Genomic DNA, 23,319 nt, shown 5'->3' with positions numbered 1-23,319 from the left:
CTGGCCAATGACTAGGATTTCTTATTTGCTAGCTCAGTCTTAATTATCAACCATAACTACTAATCTATATGTTTTATAAGGACTTATCTTACCAAGGACGCCGTCCTTATGCATCCTCTCTTCCCTGGGATCACATGGTGACTCTCCCTTTTGTAGATTTCCCAGAATCCTCCTCTCCTAGACCCACCTATCTTGCTTCCCTATTGGCCAACAGTGTTTTATTCATTAACCAATAAGAGAGACATATACACAGAAGGATTTCCTCCATCACTTAATAACCTTATGGTTCTTTATGGGTTAGAATTCTTGATTGCAGAGCGAAAACATGGTCACCAATTAGGGACTAAGTATTCAAATGCAAGGGACATCTCATTCAAACTGTCACATGCACATAATTTTTTTTTAAAAAAAGTCTTTGTACAAGGATGATTTTTAAATAGATAAAATGCTTTTCTCTTAAAACTAAATGTGCATAGCTTTGCTGGTTGTTAACAATGTGACTTTTAACTTCCATGCATGTAAGAGGAAGGTAATGATAAACTCTTGAGTGTAAATGTCAGGCATATCTCCATTTTTCCATCATCCTCCATGCTTTCACAGAAGCCCAGACTTCTTGTCAGTAGTAAATGCTGACCAAGAGTGGAAAAGATCAAGGGACCCAAAAGGTGGACCAGGCTCGGTGAGAAGTAAAGTGTGATGATCAAAGCATTTTTGGTCATAAGGTAGAATTATACGACCACTGAGGACTATCCTTAGTCTTAGTTTTATTTTATGGTGTATATTCATAGTGACGGCTCGTCATGGGAGCCTGCTCCAGGAAGCCAGGTGACAACCCTGGGTGTCAATCCTCTCTTTCCTTACAAGCTTTCTGAGATTGTCTACCTCTGTCTCTATTAGATGCATGCTGGGCTTGCTGAAGTTTGCACTGCAGCATCCAGCTTAGTGGGTTCTGGGAGTCTGAACTCCGGTTTCCAACCCTGCATGGCAGTGCTTTATCCACTGAACCACCTCCTCAAGCCTGTCTTCAGTTCATCATCTCGATCTCAAGTTGCTGAGGTCAGGAAAGAAAAGTACTTACAGTTTTGTTTCCAGAAAGTTACAGAGGGAGAAAATCCCTTGCTTAAAAGTGAAGTAACAGTTTAAAAAAACAGATTGTGTACTCAGATTGTGTGCTGGCTAGTTTTATGTCAATTTGACACAAGCTATAGTCAGAGGAGGGAACCTCAATTGAGAAAATACCTTCATAAGAATGGGCTGTTAGCCAGCCTCTGAGGTATTTTCTTAGTGAATGATGGGGCAGGGCCTACCCAGCCCATTGTGGGTGGTGGTGTCCCTGGGCTGGTGATCCTAGGTGCTGTAAGAAAGCAGACTGAGCAAGCCATTAGGAACAAGCCAGTTAACAGCAACCTTCCATGGTCTCTGCACCAGCTCCATCTTCCACGTTCCTGCTCTGTTTGAGTTCCTGTCCTGATTTCCTTCTAAGTGGTGAACAGTGGTGTGGAAATGTAAGCCAAATAGATCCTTTAAATAACAAAAGAAAACCTTAACACAGTGAGCTGGCAGAAATGGTGTGTGTCCATGTGAGTCACATCCCTCTTGCTCACCCCAGAAACATTAAACAAAACTGATTTTCTCTGGTTATTCTTAGAAATCATCACATTTTTAAAGTAGTACATTGTCATTTACTCCAAGGGGTTTAAAAATGCTCTGGTATGCAGCATGTGATTTTGAGCATTTATTGCCTCCCACACCTCATTTTAGGCAATATGAAGCAATAAAAGTCTATTTCTGAATTACTAAGAAAGAAGTAGCATGTAATAGCTGGAGCTGCAGAGGTTGCCTAGGACTTAGTAAACCTGAATTGACACCAGACTTCTCTACCTAAGACAGTAAAATCTGAAGTACTCTGTAGGGTGGCATGCAGTATGTGTAAGTGTTTGAAGAAGTTTGTTTAAAGTGCCTCCTTTTCAAAAGCAAGGAATAAGAGAAATGGGAGGGGGGAGCAGGGTGTTGTGTTAGATCCTCAGCTAAGATTACCATCTCCACATCTGCCTCTGAAGATTTTAAACTTTCTGTAACATTTGTTATCAGGTACAGTAGTGAGTATTACAGGAAGAATTAAATAGATTTTCTGTATGATCTGGCTTCTGTGTAGGTATGATGAAAGTTGGCAACTAATACAAGAAAGCAAGAGTTCCACTATATTGAGTTATATGCTGGTCTATCTGTATATGCTTAGAAGTATCTAGAGGTGTTTGCTGTGTTACCTATTTTGTCTTGAAAAGCTAATTTCCAGCTTCTCTTAAGATGTTATCCTTCCGCTATTATCTCTTCTGGAGACAGGTAGTTTTATTACTCTAGTACCAGTTCATGCTAAATTTGGTTTATTGATTACTTTTTCTTTTGTATGTGTATGTACATGTTCATGTATGTATACATGTGGATGGAGTACATTTACACACTCCATCCACTCTCTAGTGTGTAGGCTAGAGATTAATGTCAGGAGTCTTCCTATGTTGTTTTTCCATCCTTTTTTTTTCCCAGTTGCTTTTATTTTAAAAAGAAAAACAATTTTTACTTTATTTTCCATATTATTTTTGAGATAGAGCCTCTCACTGAACCTGAAGCTCTCCCAGAGTCTCAGAGCACAGATTTATTGAATAAATTAACAGCTACAAAATCTCCAAGGATGGAGGTTCTTCAACAAACATTACACTGGACCTATATGAGGGAAGTATGGACACATTAGAATGAATTGTGCACAACCATTAAAAAAGAGAAATCTTTTTTTAGTTAACTTATTATAATCAAAATCACTTAATATGAAGTCTAACTTAAAATTTTTAAGGTTATGATATGGTGTTGATGGCTTCAGGGACAGTGAATGTTTTGTTTAACTGAAAGTTTGTGCCAGTTGATTATTCCGTGGTCCTTCCCTAGCCCTTGGTAACTGTGAGTCTCTTAAAGTGGCAGTTTGCCTTGTCTCACACAAGTGAAATATGTTACTATTTGTCCTTGTATCCTTATATACATAATTAGGAATACTTAAATGATTAAATGTTTGAACACACATTTTCAGGGGTTGATACTACTGTGGCTAGCCTCTGTCCTTTTAAAACCTGGAGTCCTCTAAACAGAGGGAAGACTTTCCCAATATATTTAAAGCAAAATCTGAAGTATAAATAAACTATTTACCAAGCTTAAAGTGTGGTACAGAATAACACTCTATTCAGAAGACTCCTGCTTTTAAAAACAACAGAGGTTATTACAGTGATATAAATCACTGGAAGTCTGCATTCAAATATTGTGTAAGCATTCTGAGCAGTCTAATGCGCAGAGAGATACTAAAATTTACAAAGTTTGGGTATGGAAAATGAAAACTTAAGATGCACAGTTCCTGATTGGGTTGATGGAAATGACAGCTTTCTGAAAGGGGAAAATGGAGATAGAAATGGCACCGATTTAGAGAGAAATTGTGAGCTGTGTGGTTATAGTAACTTTGTACAATATCAGATAGGCAGTTTGACACACAAGTCTACAATTTCCAAGGAGAAATTGCATTGGATGAGTGAAGAGTCTAGAGAAAGCTATCGCTTAATCACCTCTTCAGCTGTTAGTGGAAGAGTGGGTTGAGCAGTAGCTGAGACATGAAGAGGTGTTAGACCAAGGCTTCTAGTGAGTAGTAAACACCAATAGAGAACAATCTGGAAAGCTGAGAGCTGCACAGCTGAGGGAGCTGAGTACAATATCCATCTGGTAGTTGGTGGATATATAAAGGAATGCTTTTAATAGAAAATGTTCGCCTTTTGTAAAGATAGATAAATATTTAAAGCTGTAGTCTGGAGGCCAGTTTTGTTGTTGTTGTTATTTAATTAGTTCAAATTAAGAACAAGCTTGTTTAACATATCAATCCCTCCTCCCTCTCCCTCCCCTCACCCCCCTTCTCCCCCACCCCTGACCTACTCCACACCCCATCCACCCTCCACTCCCCAGGCAGGGTAGGGCCCTCAAAGGGGACTCCCCAAAGTCCACCACATCATCCAAGGTGGGGCGTAGACCCTTCCCCATGTGTCCAGGCCAAGAGTGCATCACTTCACGTGAGATGGGCTCTCAAAGTCCCTTCTTACATCAGGGAAAAATACTAACCCACTACCAGGGCCCTCCTAGAGTGCAGAGGCCTCCTCATTGAGATCCACTTTCAGGGGTCTCGATCAATCCTGTACTGGCCTCCCAGACAGCAGTCTGGGGTCGATGTGTGTAGGCCAAGCCAGTTTTTAATATTACACTGAAATTATAAAAACCTTATTTAAGCCAACCAAAAGAGTAAATGGGCACTGAACTGACATCAAGAAAAAGGACTGAATAATGGAAAACAAATCCATTCATGCATTTCAAATAAGTGAAGTCAAACTGTCTGATGGTAACTTTTATATCCTTAGTCCTATTAATTCTAATGCTCTAAGCAATGTTAATCTAATGGTTCACATGGAAGTGGTTTTAAATGCCTTTCGAGGAGAATATTTTAGGTTTGTAACACTTAAAATTTCAAAGCTTCCAAACCATTTTTAAGATTTGAAGTATTTGGCTGGAGTACACACACACACATACACACACACACACATACACACACACACACACACACTCCAAAAAAGAAAGAAAATCACTGTCTCCAACCTCAGATGATATTTAAATGCCACTACTTCTGTCAGAGTGGCGCTGGCCTCTAGCATCTGTCCCTTCGGGTAATACTTGTCTCCCTTTCTCACTCTGCTCTCTCTCTCTCCTGCTTTTCCTATTTTTTTTATTTTAAAATTATCTCTCCTTTCTCACTGAAATTAGGAGAAAAATAGTTATTAAAGATCATCTACCCACATAGCACCAGCATGCCAAGTTGAGTATTTAGTTTGGAAGCCATTCCTTCCTGACTGCTTTAAAAACAGGAAATGTCTCTGTTAAAGAGTAGATAGTTCCCTGTTGCTAGAAAGGAAAGATTCATTTTACTTCTGAGTACATTTTTATGCAATAAGATAATTTCTGCATTTTTATACACAGGCTGTGTTTCTGTATCTATTGCTATTGTACACACACACACACACACACACACACACACACACACACACACACACACATATTAAAATACTTAAAAAGAGCCAGGAGGTGGTTGCACACACCTTAAATCCCAGCACTCAGGAGGCAGAGGCAGTCGGATCTCTGAGTTCCAGGACAGTCAAAGCTACACAGCAAAACCCTGTCTCGAAACCACCCCTCCCCGCCAAAAAAAAAGCTTCAAAAGGATATAAACACAGACTCTTTTTAAGCCAGCCCAGGTACATGAAAGAAGCAGCCCATAGGTTTCCAGCAGGTGATCCATTGCCAGACACTTCTGGGTCTGTCTGTATTCCACACTTAGGGTTGTTGCCTTTCCTAAAAATGTTTTTTTTTTTTATTGGCTCCCACCTTTTAAAAGGGTGAAATATGAAACTCCTAATGTACAGCATTTCTTAGAAAAATCAGAAGAAGACAATCTACAGACAGTTCTTCTCCCCCCCCTTTTTTTTCTTTTTGAAAATCATATATTTTAAGTTATCTTACAGTCAGTCTAAGGTAATGGGGGCGGTACAGTTTAATAATCAAGGACTGAGGGCACAGAATCAAAGTGTATTCAGTGTCTTGCTCATATCCTTTTGACTTCCTGCAATGAACTTCCTCAGGCTTCCATTTCCTTTCTTATAAACTACTTCATAGTGTTGTGGAGAAAGGAGCATAAACACCACAGGAAAAGAACTTAACACAGTTGTAATATGCAGTAGAAGCTTGGTGGCATTATTATAATTATTGTTCATGTTTGATCTATCCACCCCTTAAATCAAGGCAGCACCCATTTTAATGTGTATCTCTGTGTTATGCATAGTATGTTAATATGGGGACATATCTGTGTGTTTTCTGAATAATTATAATAAAGCTAAGAAAAAAGCTCAAATTTTGCTAACATAACAAATGTTTGACATGAACATTAAAAACTTAAATTATTAAGATTTAGTTAGATCAAACTTTTCAGGCTGGAGACCAGCCAGTAAAGTGCTTGCCACAGATGTACAAGAGGCATGAGTTTTATATTCGAACCAACAACAACAACCAAATTTCAAGACATGGTGGTATTTGCTTGCAATCTCCATACTGGGAAGGCAGAGATAGGAAGATTCTTTGACTTGGTGGCCATCCAATCTAGCTGAATTTGTCAACTCCAGGCCATCAAGATAACCCTGCTTCAGAAAACAAAGTGGATGGCTGTAGTGAAGAACGTCAGTCATTTCTATCTCCAGCTATGTGTGCATATGGACACAGAAATCAAGAGACCCTGTAGGAATGCTGGTATTGCAGATGCATGTAACCTCATTCAAACATGTTCCTTGAATACATGTTCTCCAGTAGGGACCTTAGAACATGAACAAATACAGTTCTGTAACATGTACAGTAGAAATGTGACTAATGTGTAGAAGAGATTGAGAAAATGAAAAGCAATTTCTTCATGTATACATCAGTGGCTTAGAGGAGTAACTGGAGCCTGTCTGGAGTACAGGACATGGAGTATGGACAGTACTACTCTAGCAGAGGCTCCTGGAAAATAGCCCTGTCTTCCAAGAGCTGCAAGGAAATGGAGGGGACTGTGGACAACTAAGCTGAGTTCACCACCACTATTCACTCATTCCATTAACAGCCTGTGGATGTATTTATTTGGAATATCATAAAACATACAAACATGAGGAATTTTCCTTCTCCTTCCTACCTTCTGGAAATCCTTTTTACAAAGTGAAGTTTATAGGGCTACTTGAAAGATTAGTTGCATTGTTTTCCTCCTCCTTCTATAGCTTTTCACAAATCGGATTCCCATTTTATAAGGGGGGAATTAGAATAGTTCTAGATAAATGCTACCTTGTCTTTATAAAAGGACCTGTCCTTTCGATGTAGGTGAGGACGTTTCAGGCTAATAAAGGAAGGTAGGAGGCTGAGTTCTTGTTCAGTTTTCACCCTTAAGGCTGCAGTGCTCTGAGGTGCATTCCTTTTGAACACCTGCTCTCGAACGCATCAAGTCTTTTCTTGCACAGTACTATGGGGTTTTACAGACTTGAGCAAGCCCAGCATTAGATAGAAACCTGAAGATTGATTGATTTATTTGTTTTAATACAAATACATGCTCAGATGTTGGCACATAGAAATCCTTTTTTAAAAATTGTTTTTTCAAAAAACTCCATAACCCTATCTCTTGATGCTGTGCCTGGCACATTGTAGACACTCCACAGATCTGCTTTGGGAAGCTTCAGGCTGAACAGAGCTATTACCTGAAGTGCTTTGAGGCCAGTCATGAACTTAAGTACTGGTTAGAAGGAAGGAAGCTTCACTAACATTTGAAAGTGAAGTGGCTAGTAAGAGTTCAGGCTCTGATATGTAGGCATTGTTGTCTTTGCAGAATTAGAAGCCCATTTAACAGAAAAAAGGAAGGAACAGAGGCTTGTTGGTCTTTCTCTCCTTTTGGCACAGTGAAGAGGTATTGTCAGAAAGAGTCTCTGGTAATGAGTTAAGCCCTGTGCCCTGAAACGCTGTTGTGCTTCATTTCTGTATTTCTTTCTTTTTTGGTTTTTCGAGACAGAGTTTCTCTGTGTAGCTTTAGAGCCTATCCTGGCACTCGCTGTGGAGACCCGGCTGGCATCGAACTCACAGAGATCCGCCTGCCTCTGCCTCCTTAGTGCTGGGATTAAAGGCATACGCCACCAACGCCCTGCCCTCATTTCTGTATTTCTTGTATACTGCATCCAGAACCAAAAACCAGACCTGTCACCTGATTAGAAACCTCCACAGTTTTCTCTAAACTTCGAGATTGCCTACCATGTGCAATGCCACTCATGCCTGTGGATTTTTTTTTCACCTGCCTACAGCGTATCTCCATGTTCTTGAGGGTCCAGCACCAATATTTCCCAGATGTGTTCATCGTCATAGATAGAATAAAAATCAGATGAAATCACTGTCACTTACTGTCTTGGTATTCTTGAAGCTGGAGGAAGCAGTCTCTTGGGACTGGTCTGTCCCTGCTCTGACCAAAGTGTGGAATATCTCCCTGAGTGGGTTGCATGTTGCTGTACAAATTTGCTCACAGTATCCTCTCTGCTCCTCCTCATCGTCTTAACATGGTAAACTTGTGATTTAAGACCTAACTCCTTGGTATTGGAAATGTTTGTGGATATTTTAAATCTATTTGACAGTTTTGTTTGTGTGTTTGTTTCCAGACTACCTTAACAATATGGTTTTAATGTTAATTACTTACTATACCAGTAATGATTTTATGCTTGTTAAGTTTTTATTACCGTATTTATGTGGAGGTAGTGTGGGTGGTGGGGGTTTGAATAACAGTGATCCCTATAGACTCATATGTTTGAATACAATCCCCAATTAGTGGAATTATTTGTGGAGTGTTAGGAGGGGTAGGCTTGTTGGAGAACATGTGTCATTGGAGGTGGACTTTGAGGTTTCAAAAGACGACAGACATTCCCCGTATCTCTCTCAGCCTTGTAGTTGTGTCTCAAGATGTGAACTCTCACTATCTATATTCAGACTGCTCCAGTACTATGCCTGTTAACATGATGGTCATGAGCTCCAACCTTCTGAAACCATGAGCCTCAAATATTCTTTTTTTTTTGTTTTTTATAAGTTGCTTTGATGATGGCTGCAGCAATAGGAGGGAGGGAGGGAGGAAGGGGAGAATGTGGGCATACATGTGGAGGACAGAGGACAACTTACAGGAGTCAGTTCTCTCTTTCCACCTTGTAGGACTCGGGGATCCTCAGGTCCTTAGTCTTTACAATAAGCACCTTTTTTTGTTGTTGAGATGTCTGACCTAATTTTGGACTTTTAGAAAAGGCAAATAAAATTACAGTGCCTTGTTACAAGGAACATTTTTCTGTCACAGGTATTTCCCATTATTTTCAAATATATTCATCTCTAAAAAAAGTACAAACACATTCTGATGCTCTAAAGTTAGACTGCGGCCTCAACAGAAGGACTGCTGACCCAAAGGCTGTAAGTGAAGAATTAGAGGTTGGAATGAGTTTTCTGAACATATAGTTTAAATGATTCAACTAGATTGTTAGGTGGATCTTTTACCCTCACTTTTAATGTAGTGTGCCAAATTATAACTCCAAAGTTTCAGGAAAAATTTTTAAACCGGAGAACACTTACATTGAAAATTGAACTTTGAACAAGAGATGTGATTGCATGATATGGGGGAGGGGTGTCATTCTGAGTAGAGAAGTTTGTGTGAGAACAGGGAGGCAGAAAACCCCAAGGTGAATTGTGAATTTGGTATTTACATACAGTGGGAGCTTCAGTAGGAGAAAAGGAAAGGAGCTGCAGATTGTTAGATTGGTTAGAAACAGGAAATTTATGTTTTCAGTGAAAATGATTAAGCAGTGATGGATACAAAGAGAAGGGCACAGGGGGAAAAAACAAGACTGCAGGCAGAAAAGTATCCAGCAAGGCAGTTAGTGTTCCAGAAAACTTTATTGGCTTGCTTAACTAAGAGAGCATTTATTAAGTGGTTCATGTGTGTCATGGTTGAACACATGAGTGAATGTGGTTTTTGCCATTCCTTTCAGCCTGCTGTCTGTTGGAAATGGTCATAATTAAACACACACATATATAATGAAGGACCCTGCAGAAACCATAATGTCACTAGAGACTTGAGAGTAGTGGCATTTAACCACATATAGTAATCTGTTAGATTTAGAAGAAAAGAGAAATGACTGTTAACGCTAAGGTTTCTTTGAAACAGTCCAGATCTGTTACCAAACATTTACTTCTCCCCTGTTCTGGAAGTTTTCTCCGAATGGTGGTGACTCATTGGTCTGTTTTGATTGAAAGGTGAAGGCCTGGCTACCCTTCTGTACTAGGGGGAGTGCACACCCCATACTTACATGTACTTTTTCACATTCAGTAAACCCAAGCCAGTGGGTCCTGATTCTTTTGGGTTTTGGTTTGGTTTCATTTTGTTTCACTTTTTCAAGACAGGGTCTCCACATGTAGCCCTGGCTGCTATATCTTCACATGGATCTTCCTGTCTCAGCATCCTGAGTACTGAGATTACAGATGTAATAACACCCTTCTTGTTTCAGAGTGTCTATTTTTAATGCTTTGAACTACATGCATATTTCTATACTGGTTAAATGAAATTTGAATGTTTGATAAAATCCAAACTTGCAAGTGTTAAATTTTAGAACCTGTGAAACAGAAATAGAAGCCCTGTAACTGCCACTAGGCTTCACAAAAATACTTGCAGTGCTTTGAATTCTTTATGTACAAGTCATCAATGGAAGGAGTATTGGTTTTATAAGGAACATGTTGTCTTTACTGGTCATGTAATGTAAGCTACATAGGATGCCTTATAGACCCTTAGAACTGGGGTCTTTAAAGATCATCTGGCTCTGGCAGAGAACCATTGCTTAACATACAAAAGTGAGGCTTTGCATATCTGAATAATTTGAGGATGCCTGTCAGACACACATTACCCCTCTGATTGGTGCCCCTTTTTTCTCTCTCATACATAAAGACACCAGGGCTGTTAGAGATGTACAGACTTGCTCCAAAACTTGAATGAATTCTCAGAAAATGCAGTTAGGGACTGGTGAGATGGGCCAGCAGTTAAAGCAAGGTTGTCTTGTTCTGAGCTCCAGAAACCCATGTAAATGCTGGGTTGTTGTGATAGCCCTCCTGTCACTGTATCTATCGAGAGTAGAGACTTGAAATCCCCAGAGAAAGCTGGCCAGCAAAACTAACCATATCAGCAAAGCTCTGGGTTTGAGTGGAAGAACCTTCCATAAAGACTACACCCTTGAAAAACACATACGCACACATACACGTGCAAAGTGGAAAAAGAAAGAAAAAGCAGCTTGCCCTGTAATTGTTTTTTAATGCTGTTGGATGAAGATACTACAGTATCCAATGTGACTTTACATCAGGAAGGGTTTTCAGTATTAGAAAAGACCTGGTCAGCTTCTTTAAGTACCATGCTGATTGTACTTACCATTCTCAATATATCTACCCTCATATCCTAGAACATTACTTTAAAAAAAAAAAAAAATCTAGGAAGGGTGTTAACTCATTTGTAGTTCTACAGGAAGGAAGGCTCTTTCCTGATCTTTTTAAAGCATGACTTTCACTGACAAGATCAGACCAGAAAAGTCCTCTCTGGCTGTAGGCCCAGAGGATTTCACATATACTCAGCCTGCATTGCCACTGACCCACACACATTAGCAGACTCTGAGCATTAGCTTTGTGGGTTAGTTGAAAATTAAGAAGTGCTTCCTATGGAATTGAAACAGTCATTTAGAGCCAAATCATAGTAATTGCTCTGTGGCAGCTTAGAAGTTGCCATCTCTCATATGATTCTTATATAAATTTTGAAACTGCTTAGTTAAAAAAAAATAGTCTTTCCAAAGAAAGGAAGAAAAAAAATTTTTACTCAAAATCATTTTATTTAATGAAAATGATAACTGATGAGAAGTTAGTTCAGAAAACTTCACAGTAACACAGGCCTTTAACACACATTTGCTGTCTGGGCACTCAGGAAGCAGGAAATATACTGCCAGCACCTGAGGCACAGCCTGGGCTACATAAGATAACACTATATAGTTTCTTCTGATAAGCTGAGGCAGGATAGGGTATGTGGTGTCTCTTCAGGGATCTTTCTGGTCTCATTGAGTATGCTGGTAAGAGAAGCATCTGTTTCAGTGGCCATGTCCTTCAACACATCTGGGACAGTTCCATCTTCTTCCACATCTTCAGGAAGTTCTACTGCATATCCTTTGCGAACTAATTCTAGCCCACTATCAAGTTTCTTCCTATTACTGGTATCATATAAATGGATTTTTGGCCAAGTTGAGACTCCAGTCTGGACATAGCTAGAGATCTTGGCCACCAGTGGCTTCGAGTCAGCAAAGTGAGTCTTTCAAACTCATCTAGAGCTTCCTCTTCCCACTGTTCATCTGAGGGGGCGATTCGTGCCAGACTGCATTCTATTGCTTGAAAGGGAAGGCTCAGGAAGTCACTCCTGAGAGCCCTGAGATCCTTCAGTGGGCAATCTCCATTATTTCCAAAGTCCACAAAATAGAGGTCCAAGTTCCCATTGTCCAAGGTACCAAGAATCTGGGCTCAATACCAGGAACCATCTGCAGAATAAGGTGCTGCTAAAATGTCTCCTACGTGCAAAGTCAAGTCTTCAGCCAGACTATTTTCATAGTGCTGGGTCATCTCAATGATAAGTTGATCCAATTGGAGGCAGTGGGATCCAATGATTTGGATCCAGAAGTGGTTAGGGTGTTCATAAGGAGAAATGTAGATGTTTAGGTATGCATCCTTATGGAAACTGAAGTCAGGACTGGGAACTTCAATCATGAATGTTTATGGACTGGGCACCAGAATTCTCAAGACTGTCATCATTAGGTTTTTCCCAGGAACTTTCTTTTGGTTGAAAGGAAGAAGATTTGACAGTATCTCTATTGCCGTGAAGTTCATTAATTTGTAAATACTGAGCATCTAGCAAATGTAACAGTTCCTGTCTTTACATCAATTTTACTTTGTTATAATGTGCATAGAATAAACTGATTTTTTTATTGTGCCTGGTTCAATTTATGTGTAAACTTGTAAAACCATCTCTAACCAAGTTAGAGAACATTTCACTTACACTCACCAAAAAGATTGTCTAGTTGGCAATCCATTTTTCCCTTTACCAATTGGCATCAATCTTGCTTCGCTTTTTGTTACTTGAGATTAGATTTTATTTGGATGGTTAATATTGTCAACTCAACAAGATATAGAGTCGTCCAGAAGACAAACCTCTGGGCATGCCTGAGCTTTTGTAGATTTGGTTAATTAGGATGGGAAGACCCACCTTAAATTCCAGACAAAGAAAAGGATGAAAGAGCTAAGTATTACATCTCTGCTTCCTGACTAGGGCTGTAATGTGACAACTCTCTCAGTTCCTGCTACCAGGATATGTCATGTAAATGTAATCATATAAATAGTATGTGATTTGGATGGTTAATATTGTAAACTGTAAAATCAGTTTCTTACTACAATCTTACTTATATTGAAATTGCATGCAATCTATTAGATAAATGTGGAATAATTATCTTAGTAATACTGAGTATTCTAATCTACAAACATGGTATAGTTGTCTAGATCTTCAATTTCTCTCAAAAGTGTTATGTGTTTTTCAGTGAAAACTCTTTGCTTAGTTTTATTTCCTTTTGAGTTCTATACTGTATTTCAAGTAAGAGAGCTTTTGCTGTTTATTATCTAGTAGCAATTGATTTTTAAATATTAAACTTGTACTATGTGGTCTTGGTATAGGTATTCAAATGTACTGTTTCACTTTACATGTTCTCCACTCCCTCTTTGTTCCTTACTGCTTGCTCTTTTAGAATCTCCAGTATAAGAGATGGTAGATAGCATTCAATATTTCAGTGTTAAATATGTTGCTGGCTACAAATGTTCAGTAAGTATACTTTTTGTCATATTGAAGAAGATCCCTTCTCTCAGTTTTCTGAGAGTTTAGCATCATGAGTAGGTCTTGAATTGATTGTCAAGGCTTTTTTCTGCACATATCAAAATTATCGTAGTTTTTTTACTTTTTTATTTAAATTCTTTAATTACTATTCATATTTACATATTCATCCCCCCCCATTCCCTCGCCCTCCCATCCTCCTGGGTTCCCAACCAACCCATCCCCCCAACTCCTCCCCAGGGATAGTGAGACCCTCCAACAGGGACCTCCAAAGTCTGTCACGTAATTTGGGGGAGGGCCTAGGCCCTCCTTGCTGTATCAGGGCTACAGTAGTATCCCTCCATAGGGTATGGGCTCTCAAAGTCCATTTGTGCTCTAGTGTTAAATACTGGCTCCACTGTTAGAGGTCCCATAGACTGTCTTGGCCTCCCAGCTGGCACCCACATTCAGAGGGCTTGGTTCAGTCCAATGCTGTTTCCCCAGCTTTATGACTAGGGTCTCCATGCTCTTACTAGGTCAGATCAACTGTTTCTGCGGGTTTCTGCAGCACCATCTTGGCTCCTTTTCTCATCCCTCCTCCCTCTCTGCAACTGGATTCCAGGAGTATGGTTCAGTGCTTAGCTGTGGGTGCCTGTTTCTGCTTCAAACAGGTACTGGATGAAGGCTCTAGGAATGGTAACCAAGGTAGACATCAATCTCATTATAGGGGAAGGACATCAATGGCATCTTCACCACCACTGCTTGGATTCTTAGTTGGGGTCATCCCTGTGGATCCTGTAACATTTCCCCTGTGACAGACCTCTCTCCATACCTGTACTGTCTCCCTCTATCAAGGCATCTCCTTTCTTGCCCTCCTCTACTCCTGCCCTGTCTCAAGCCTCTTGTTCTCCTCCCCACTCCTCTTCTTCCCTCACCTCCTTTCTCTCCAGACCCCCCATCTCCGTGCTCTCTCTTTGTTCATGGGTTCTTGTCCCCCTTCCCCTTCTTCAAGGGACTATGCAATCTTCTTTTGGGGTCTTCTACGTTTCCTAGCTTCTCTGGCAGTGTGGATTATAGACTGGTAATCCTTTGCTCTATGTCTAAAAATCATGTATGAGTGAGTACATACCATGTTTATCTTTTTGTGACCGGGTTACCTCACTCAGGATGGTTTCTTCTAGTTCCATTTATTTGCCTGTGAATTTCAAGATCCCATTGTTTTTGTCTACTGAGTAGTACTCCATTGTGTGAATGTACCACATTTTCTCTATCCATTCTTCAGTTGAGAGGCATCTAGGTTGCTTCCAGGTTCTGGCTATTACAAATAGTGCTGCTATGAACATAGTTGAACAGATGTCCTTATTGTATGAATGTGCATTCTTTGGGTATATGCCCAAGAGAGGAATGGCTGGATTTTGAGGTAGACTGATTCCCATTTTCCTGAGAAACTGCCATACTGATTTCCAAAGTGGTTGTACAGGTTTTACTCCCACCAGCAATGAAGGAGTGTTCCTCTTTCTCCACATCCTCTCCAGCATAGACTGTCATTGGTGTTACAGATTTTAACCATTCTGATAGGAGTAAGGTGGTATCTCAGAGTGGTTTTGAGCTGCATTTCCCTGATGGCCAAGGATTTTGAGCACTTTCTCAAGTGTCTTTCAGCCATTTTAGACTCCTCTGTTGAGAATTCTCTATTTAGTTTCATACTCCACTTTTTAATTGCATTGTTTGTTGTTTTGGTCTAAATAAAGAGAAACTCAAAGCTATTCCTCTAAAATCAGGAACAAGACAAGGCTGCCCACTATCTCCATATCTCTTCAGTATTGTACTTGAAGTTCTGCCTAGAGCAATAAGACAACAAAAGGAGATCAAGGGGATACAAATTGGAAAGGAACTCAAATTTACTATTTGCACATGATATGATAGTTTACATAAGTGACCTGAAAAACTCTACCAGGGAACTCCTACAGCTGATAAACAAACACCTTCAGCAAAGTGGCAGGATACAGATTAACTCAAAAAAAAAAAAAAACATCAGTAGCCCTACTATATACAAATGATAAATGCGCTGAGAAAGAAGTCAGAGAAGCATCATGCTTTTCAATAGTTTTTCTTCGTTTTAAATCAATAATGTGAAGTACTTCGATTAAATTTTAAATACTTGTTTCCAGAGATAACTCTTGGTTTTTATTATTCATCCATTTTGTAAGTCAGATTCTGTTTGCCAGTATTTTGAGGATTTGGGGGGAGGTGGTTGTCTGTATTTATGAATGCCATTTTTCTGTAATTTTCATTCTTTGCTGAGTTTGAGGTTAATAGCCTAACCTTATAAAACAATTTAATGAGTATGCCTTTTTCTATGTTCTGAAGTGATTGTATTTTAATGTTTTATTTTTGGTTTTAGTTTTTATTTGTTTGTTTTTGTTGTTTTGTTCTGGGCATTGAAGCTCCCTTTCAGTTCACTTAACATGGGGCTTACTAAGTTATCCTGGCTATTTTTAAACTTCTTTAACTATGTGGGCCTTTATATTTTGTGTGCTGCCTTGGCTCCCATTGCTGGGATGACTGGCATTCATCAGAAGACTAGCTTTAACATTGTCGTTTCTGATTATACCAGCAGTATGAGTGATTTTTTTTTTTTTTTTAGTGGTTTTGAAGGAGGAGTCTGAATTTTTTTTTTGAAATATTTAATTTCCAATGCTTTTCATTTCTTGCTGATTTTGTTTTCTACTTTGTATCATTTGCTTTTACTCTGAAAGCTTCTTGGCCATTTTTGTGACATAAGTCTCCTGAAACCTTTCTTGTTGTTTTTTCTTTTATCTGAAAATAACCTTGTTTATTCTTCATTATTGAAGGCTACTTTTTGTTACAGGATTTTGTGTTACATATTTTTGTTTTAGCACTTTAAAAATGTTACTCTCCTGATAACTACCAATTGGGGAAACTTTGAGGCCCTTAGTTCTACAGATATTTTTTGTGCTAAATTTCTTTTCCTTCTAGAACTCTGATTATGACATACTAGTTGAGATATATATATATATAGTTCCACAAGAAGGCTTTTTATGTAAATTTTATCACTTCATTTTTCTTCTTCCAAGCTTCAGCAGTAGAATACTTTTTGCTGTGTTTTTGTGTGTCTTGCCTCAATTGTTACTGCTTGCTTTCTTTATTCACTATGCTTCATCCCTGTTGGGTTTCTTTGTTTCCCACCTTGCGCCACTTGTTTTCCTTTGTACTTTATCTTTTCTGTACCTTGAGTGGTCCTCCCACATCACTTTGTTAGGCTGTTTCGGGTATCTGTTTAAATTACCTTCTGTGCAAGGTTTTTCTGATTTTCCCATTTACCCCATTCCCTCAAAAGACATACATCTATTTCGGTTTTTTTATTGAAATAAGTCGTATGCCATGAAATCCATTCATTTAAAACATCTTTATTGGTTTTTATTCATAGGCATATGTAGTCATTGCCACATTAGTTTTACACATGTATGCTTTATACATTTGTTATTTTTCCTAATACCAAAGCTGTCTGGTGAGTATCATGTACTCAGTAAACTTTCTGAATAAGTTAATTCATTAGGTCTGGCATAATATATTGGAGGCACTAGTCTCGAATAAAATGCTTAAAAATAAAATTCAACTGACTAAATCTCTGGACCTATTCCTTTATGATAGCTGTGCTATTTTTAGGGCTCTCTGAAACAGCAAATAGCCTAATAATGTATTTTTAAGAGTTATTGAAGGACATTTTTAAAAATGTGGGTTGCTTTTCATATAAGTACAAGTCATACATATATTTCCTTAAATGTTACCATTTTCTGCCATTTTCTGGCAGTTCTACAGAGTTTCCCAGAACTACTGTTTTCCTATCTATAAACTAGACACAGTTTATATCTTGAAATAGATTGTAGAGTAGCTAGTACTTTTCTTTGTTAATTGAGGATACTGGTTACATGGTTATCCCTGGAAAAAAAAAAAAAACGAGGTGTTCTTTTTCCCTGACTGCTTTTGATATGAAATGTCAGTTCTGAGCCTTGCTGTTCCATCTGTATAGGCTTTGATGAGGCCTGGAAGAATCGACAGGATCATTTACGTGCCATTACCAGATGCAGCAACAAGAAGGGAAATACTGAATCTGCAGTTCCACTCAATGCCTATTAGTAATGAGGTTGACCTGGATGAACTCGTCCTCCAAACTGACACTTACTCGGGAGCAGAGGTAAGATAATTCCCCCAATGTAGGTGTAGCTCAGAGGTAGAACACATGTTTAGAATGCAATGGGTCCTGTGTTCAACCCTCAAGCATGCACCAATGTCCCACACCCCCCACATACCCAAAAAGAAAAAAATTGGGGTGGAAGGTAAGCAATGACTCATAAACAGAAGCTGCTTGCTAACACCTGTTTTAAATTACTGTAAACAATCAAATCTTAAAACAAGAAACCACTAAGTCATATTACACTAGATCTCTGTTGAATCTCATTGCTTGTTATCTGGCTCTGATTTTTCAGACTAGTCTTCAGTATGCCATATAATATAGTGGGAGGACCACTGTACTGGAAGAAGCTCCATTAGGCTTCCTGACTCCATTTTCTAGCTAGTCACCTAACATACTTTACTGAATTTTGGTTCCTTTTGTTACATTGCCAATTAGAAGAGTAGGGTAGATTTTTCAGCAATTTTCTTGTAGATATTAGGATATCATAAACATAAAGTACTTTGCATAGAGATAGTATTATTTTTTATCATTGTTCCAGTTTTAACTATTCTCATCTACTTTTGATCCCAAATATTATCTCAAAAAAAAAAAAAAAAAAAAAAAAAAACAGTGAAAGGGACCATCTGCCCTTCCTTAGCCATAAAGAACTCTTGGCAATAACTGTAAGACCTCTAAAACCCTAAGATCACTTTTATGTATGGAAGATAAGCATTTTTTTTTCCTCTCCTTAGAAAATTTTCCACTTAGCCTATTTTTGTTAAAAAATAAAATTCCATAAAGTAATTGTGTAACTTTCTACATGCACCACCCTCAATACTGGGAATTGAACCCAGGTCCTCACACATGCTAGGCAAGGACTTTACCACTGAACCACAACTCACATTTATACATACATACATACATACATACATACATACATACAATCTTATGAAAAGTATATCCCATATACTATAGCACAGAATTAGCTTCAAAATACCACTGAAGTTGATTTTACTGATAATTTAATATTTTAAATAAGAAATTGTATATTCTTTTGATTGTGGGTTGCTAGTACCAGGGTCCCCATACTCTGTTTTACCCTTTGTTTTTATTCAACTTCTGTAAAAACCAAAGCGATAAACTCATATAATCAAGCAAATTTCCATAGAGTTGTCTTCAGTATGTCATGCAGCCATAGCAAATATCACCACAAATGTCACGTCTGCTTACCACTTTGTCTTACGAGCTTTGGAAAGCAGCTTAGGAGGCAGACGGAGTGCACTGACCTTTAGTCCCATTTGAAACAGCAGTCTTTATGATCATCTCTTTGGCATGTTCATAAAGTCAGAGTGAGTGAACATGTAGTTAATATGATGGAGTATTGCAGCATTTCTAAAATGGGCTTTTGATGTGAGTATAGGGGCTGTCATTGAGTATATAACATGTCAAGTTACAAAAAAAAGAACAAGAAGAAACTATAAATCCCTCATTTGAGCAAAGTGGAAGAGTTGTTACCAGGGTGTTAATGTGCCTTTCATATTGAACTAATTCATGATATTCACACTTTAGTACAAAATAGAAATAAATGTCAGTGAGATTTAATCTGGCTGGAAAGAGAAAACTCATTTAGTGCCAGCAATTACACCAGGTAGCAAGTTCTCATACAGTACATGTCTTATTCTATATAAAATATAAGCACATTTATGATCAGTTTTTATATCCAATTTTCTATAAATTGCCACAGAAAAACAGTAGTAAATTATGTTTCCTAAGTTATATTATATCCCACAGTGCTCAGGCTTTGGGAAGGCCACTGTGACCTCATAAGTGTACAATTATAACTTCTGACAATTAGGAATTTCACCTCACAGCTGTGCCCTTCTGGCTCTGAGGTATCTGATTTGGAAGAGACAGGCTTCTTCCACATGGGTGTTTGTTGGGATGGGAAGGTAGGATTTCTGGTTGGGTGGTTAAATAGTTAAACAGCTCACAGACATACTTAAAAAGAAATGTTGTTTTTAAGTTTTAAAACTGATAAACAGGAAATGTAACAGTCAAAACTTAAATTTAGACCAAAATGTAAGATCTCATCTTTCTCTTTCTCTCTTTTTTTGTCTGTCTTTTCATCAGAATGACAACAGTGCTACAGTGTTTGAAGGCCAAAATTAGGTTTGATTTTTTTTTTATAGTAAAATGAATTTAAGATGATAACTTCAGTCATCTGATACTGCAGACAGTACTTTGTGAACTCTGTTGTGATTGATTTTCTCCTTAGGGTAAGGCCATGTCCTTCAGTACAGAATGTGTTTACAGATGCTTGTTAAAGTGGGAGGGGGGAATAGCAAAGGTTTAACTTACAGTTGGGGAAAACAGGCTTCTACTTGTCAACAGGAGCTGCCCAATGAATTTTAACTTACAAAAGATTTTATTTTATTGTATTTGTCTATGTTATCAGCCACATGAGAGGTAGCGATGAGAAAATTCCTGACACTTAAGTTGCATTTTTTTTTTAAATGTTGAAGTATTGTTAACATTTTCTTCTTTTCATTTCTTTTTATTAATGGAGCGGGGCTCAAGACAGGTTTCTCTGTGTGGCTTTTGCAGCTTGTCCTGGAACTTGCTCTGTAGACCAAACTGGCCTCGAACTCACATAGTTCTTTTCATTTCCAATTAAAACAGTATAGCTGTGGTTGAAGTGAAGATGATTATCTTTTAATGGCTGGGATTGAATGGGGTTACTTCTAAACAAGTGTCTTCATTTGCCCAATCTGTTGTTCCATGAAAGCCTTGTCATGAAGCAGACCCTGTAACTCCTCTGAGACACCATTTTCCCTCCTGGAGAGGACATATTGTAAACACCAGGAGTATCCTAGAAGAAGTGCTAGCACAGCAGTTCTCAACCTTCTGGGGTTGAATGATGCTTTCACAGGGGTCCCCTAAGACCATCAGAAAATACAGATATTTACATTACAATTCATGACAGTGGCAAAATTGCACTTATGAAGTAGCAACAAAAGTAATTTTATGGTTGAGGGTTACCACATGAGAAGCTATGTTAAAGGGTCACACCATTTGGAAGGTTGAAAATTACTGTGCTAACAGAAGGAAATGGGGAAGTGATCAACTGTTTGGGGTTCCTCCAGAAGGGTGTGTTTTTTGAGTGCTGGCTGCTCTGGTTAATGGGAGTGTTTCCTTAAACAGATGAAAATTAAGCTTGGGAAGAAAGTCCTTTTTTTCGTGTGTGTGTGTGTGTGTGTGTGTGTGTGTGTGTGTGTCTGTCTGTCTGTCTGTCTGTCTGTCTGTCTGTCTGTCTCTGTCTGTCTGGAGTGGGGAGTTTTGTTTTCTTTTGGTTTGATTTTGTTTAAAGTTGTTTCACAGTCAGCCATTTTTTTATGAAGTTATTCTGGCTACCTTTGGAAACCTTTTTATTTCTGACATGTAAACTAGAGCTAACCTCTTTGCTGTTTATGATAAGAGAAGATTTCCTCTGTTTTGTAGAAATTACTAGTGCAGGCCAAAAGCCATTGGCTCTGTGGCATTTAGGTTGAATTTATATTTGCATTTAGATGTCACCTTCTTGTCAGTGGTGATCTTTATAAAGGGGCATTTGTAAAAATGGTTCTCCAAGATAGAATGGCTTCTCAAGCTTTTTCAGCTTGATTGATGGGGAAAAATGATGAGTGCTTGGTAGAAGCCACAAACCATGCTGTCAGTCTTATGTTTTGGTTATTTATTCATTTGCTTATTTGCTATGGGGTTTTGGTCCTTTGAGAAAGGTTGGTCTGGCCTGGAACTCATTATTTAGCCCAGGCTAGCTCCAGGGCATAATAATTCTGCCTTGCCGGGCGGTGGTGACACACGCCTTTAATCCCAGCACTCGGGAGGCAGAGGCAGGCGGATCTCTGAGTTCGAGACCAGCCTGGTCTACAAGAGCTAGTTACAGGACAGCCTCCAAAGCCACAGAGAAACCCTGTCTCGAAAAAAACTAAAAACTAATAATAATTCTGCCTCTGCCTCCCAGTGCTTAAAATGTAAGTGTGAGCCATCACTCTGGGCTTGACATGGTCTTTTCCAAGCTACAGTTACCCTCTTTAAAGTGCTGAGCTCCCAGTCATCCATTCAGATCATAGGTTTAAACTGGTGGTCCATAGAGTATCCAGCTGTTAACAGGCAGCAGATTAGGTGGACTGTGGGGGCAAACATTTTTTTCAACCTTATCAGGTGTGACCCTGTAATAAGTCAAGGAGCATCTGTATTTCTTAGAGTCAGGTATCAGCTATTGGTTGTGTGAATACTATGACAGACAGTGTTTATCAAGATTTTACAGATTCAGCTTTCCTCAGAGATGATAAAGTGGCAGTATGGCTTGTGGATGTTGCATATGAGTTGACCCTGGCTTTTCCAGTGGATGTTATTAACTCTTTGTTCCCTCATATATAAAACTTTTATGTGATTGAAATTGTTTTGTGGGTTAAATGGGATAACAAATATAAGAGCACCAAGAAGCACTCACTAGAGGGCTTCCTTTTGCTCATTCTCATTCCTTTTGCTGCTTCTCAGTTTAGTATGTGTATTGACCACTAAATGTTAAATGATGTTACTAAGTGGTAGTATATTTTGTGTTGACACAATAGCTAGATAAACTTTTCTGAATACAGAATAATTATTTGCATCATTTACATCATAGTTTTTTAAAGCTTTAACATCTTGTAAACTTAAGCTATTATTCTTATTTCAGTATTTAAATGATATGTCTTATCTCAAAATTTGTTTCAAAGTTTCCATACCTACTTGACATGGGTGGGAGCCTCAATGGGCCTCATTACTTCAAGAAAGTTCTGTTCACCTTGCATGAACTGTGGTAGCTGCCAAAAGGAGCACCTTGAGTTACTTTCTGTTTCACTAATGTTCCCGTTAGCATCTTTCCCATAGAGTGAAAATAGGAACAGTTAACTGCCAGTCAGACTATCCAAAGTCTCCTGTAGTCACACTGCTTACGCCACACTAAGTCAAAACTTTACGTCTTTACTGTTCATCATTTACTGACCATCTGACCAGTCTGCCTAAAACACATATAAGACTGAAACAAGAATTGAGCATCAGGATATGTTTATCTCACGCTCTCCATTTGTGCTAGGAGAAAGCAGCTGACATCAGAGCCCATCTCCACAAATGTGCAAAACACATCACTACAGTAACCCTCAGCCCTCTGAGTTTTTCCAAGCCCTGGGAAAGAACCCTGTGAAGATCCAATCCCAGGTCCAGCTAGCTTTCCTTTCACATTTGAGATCTCCTTTAATCCTCTCTGCTTTTCCTGGAGCTTTTGTCCTAAAGCGCCATATTACGAGGCCATCCGTAGTCTGTATGGTTAAGATATCTTTATTTAGATACACACCAGCCAAACACAAGCCAGGGTGTGCCAGGGGCAGCAAGGCAGCAAGGCAGGCCAGAGAGAGGGAGCTCCCATGTGACTTGCAGCCCCTTAAAAACCTATTACGCATCATCCTGACCTCACCTTGACTACGCCCTGACAGGCGTGGTCAGGCACACTGTAGCCAGCTTCTAGCAGGAGTGGCTTTCTGTTCCCTTC

At 39.0% G+C, this 23,319-nt stretch overlaps 1 protein-coding gene and 1 pseudogene across 4 annotated transcripts in view; one reads left to right on the top strand and one right to left on the bottom strand.

The window, feature by feature from the left end:
• Spata5 (spermatogenesis associated 5) overlaps positions 1–23,319 on the top strand; it is a 178,001-nt gene that overhangs the window by 107,703 nt on the left and 46,979 nt on the right. For 2 of the 4 annotated variants that reach the window (XM_027391951.2, XM_027391950.2), the window contains exon 15: positions 17,586–17,750. The exons of 1 other annotated variant lie outside the window; for it this stretch is intronic. In XM_027391951.2, coding sequence (XP_027247752.1) covers positions 17,586–17,750 — 165 coding nt within the window. Of the gene's footprint in view, positions 1–17,585; positions 17,751–19,859; positions 19,899–23,319 lie in introns of all 4 variants that reach the window. One more of the 4 variants, XM_027391952.2, reaches the window with a different exon arrangement.
• LOC118239459 lies at positions 11,672–12,764 on the bottom strand (annotated as a pseudogene).

This window comes from Cricetulus griseus (assembly GCF_003668045.3).
Source record: "Cricetulus griseus strain 17A/GY chromosome 1 unlocalized genomic scaffold, alternate assembly CriGri-PICRH-1.0 chr1_0, whole genome shotgun sequence".
NCBI lineage: Eukaryota > Metazoa > Chordata > Mammalia > Rodentia > Cricetidae > Cricetulus > Cricetulus griseus.
The sequence above is the reverse complement of the archived record's forward strand: the minus strand, read 5'-3'. Positions and strand labels throughout refer to the sequence as shown.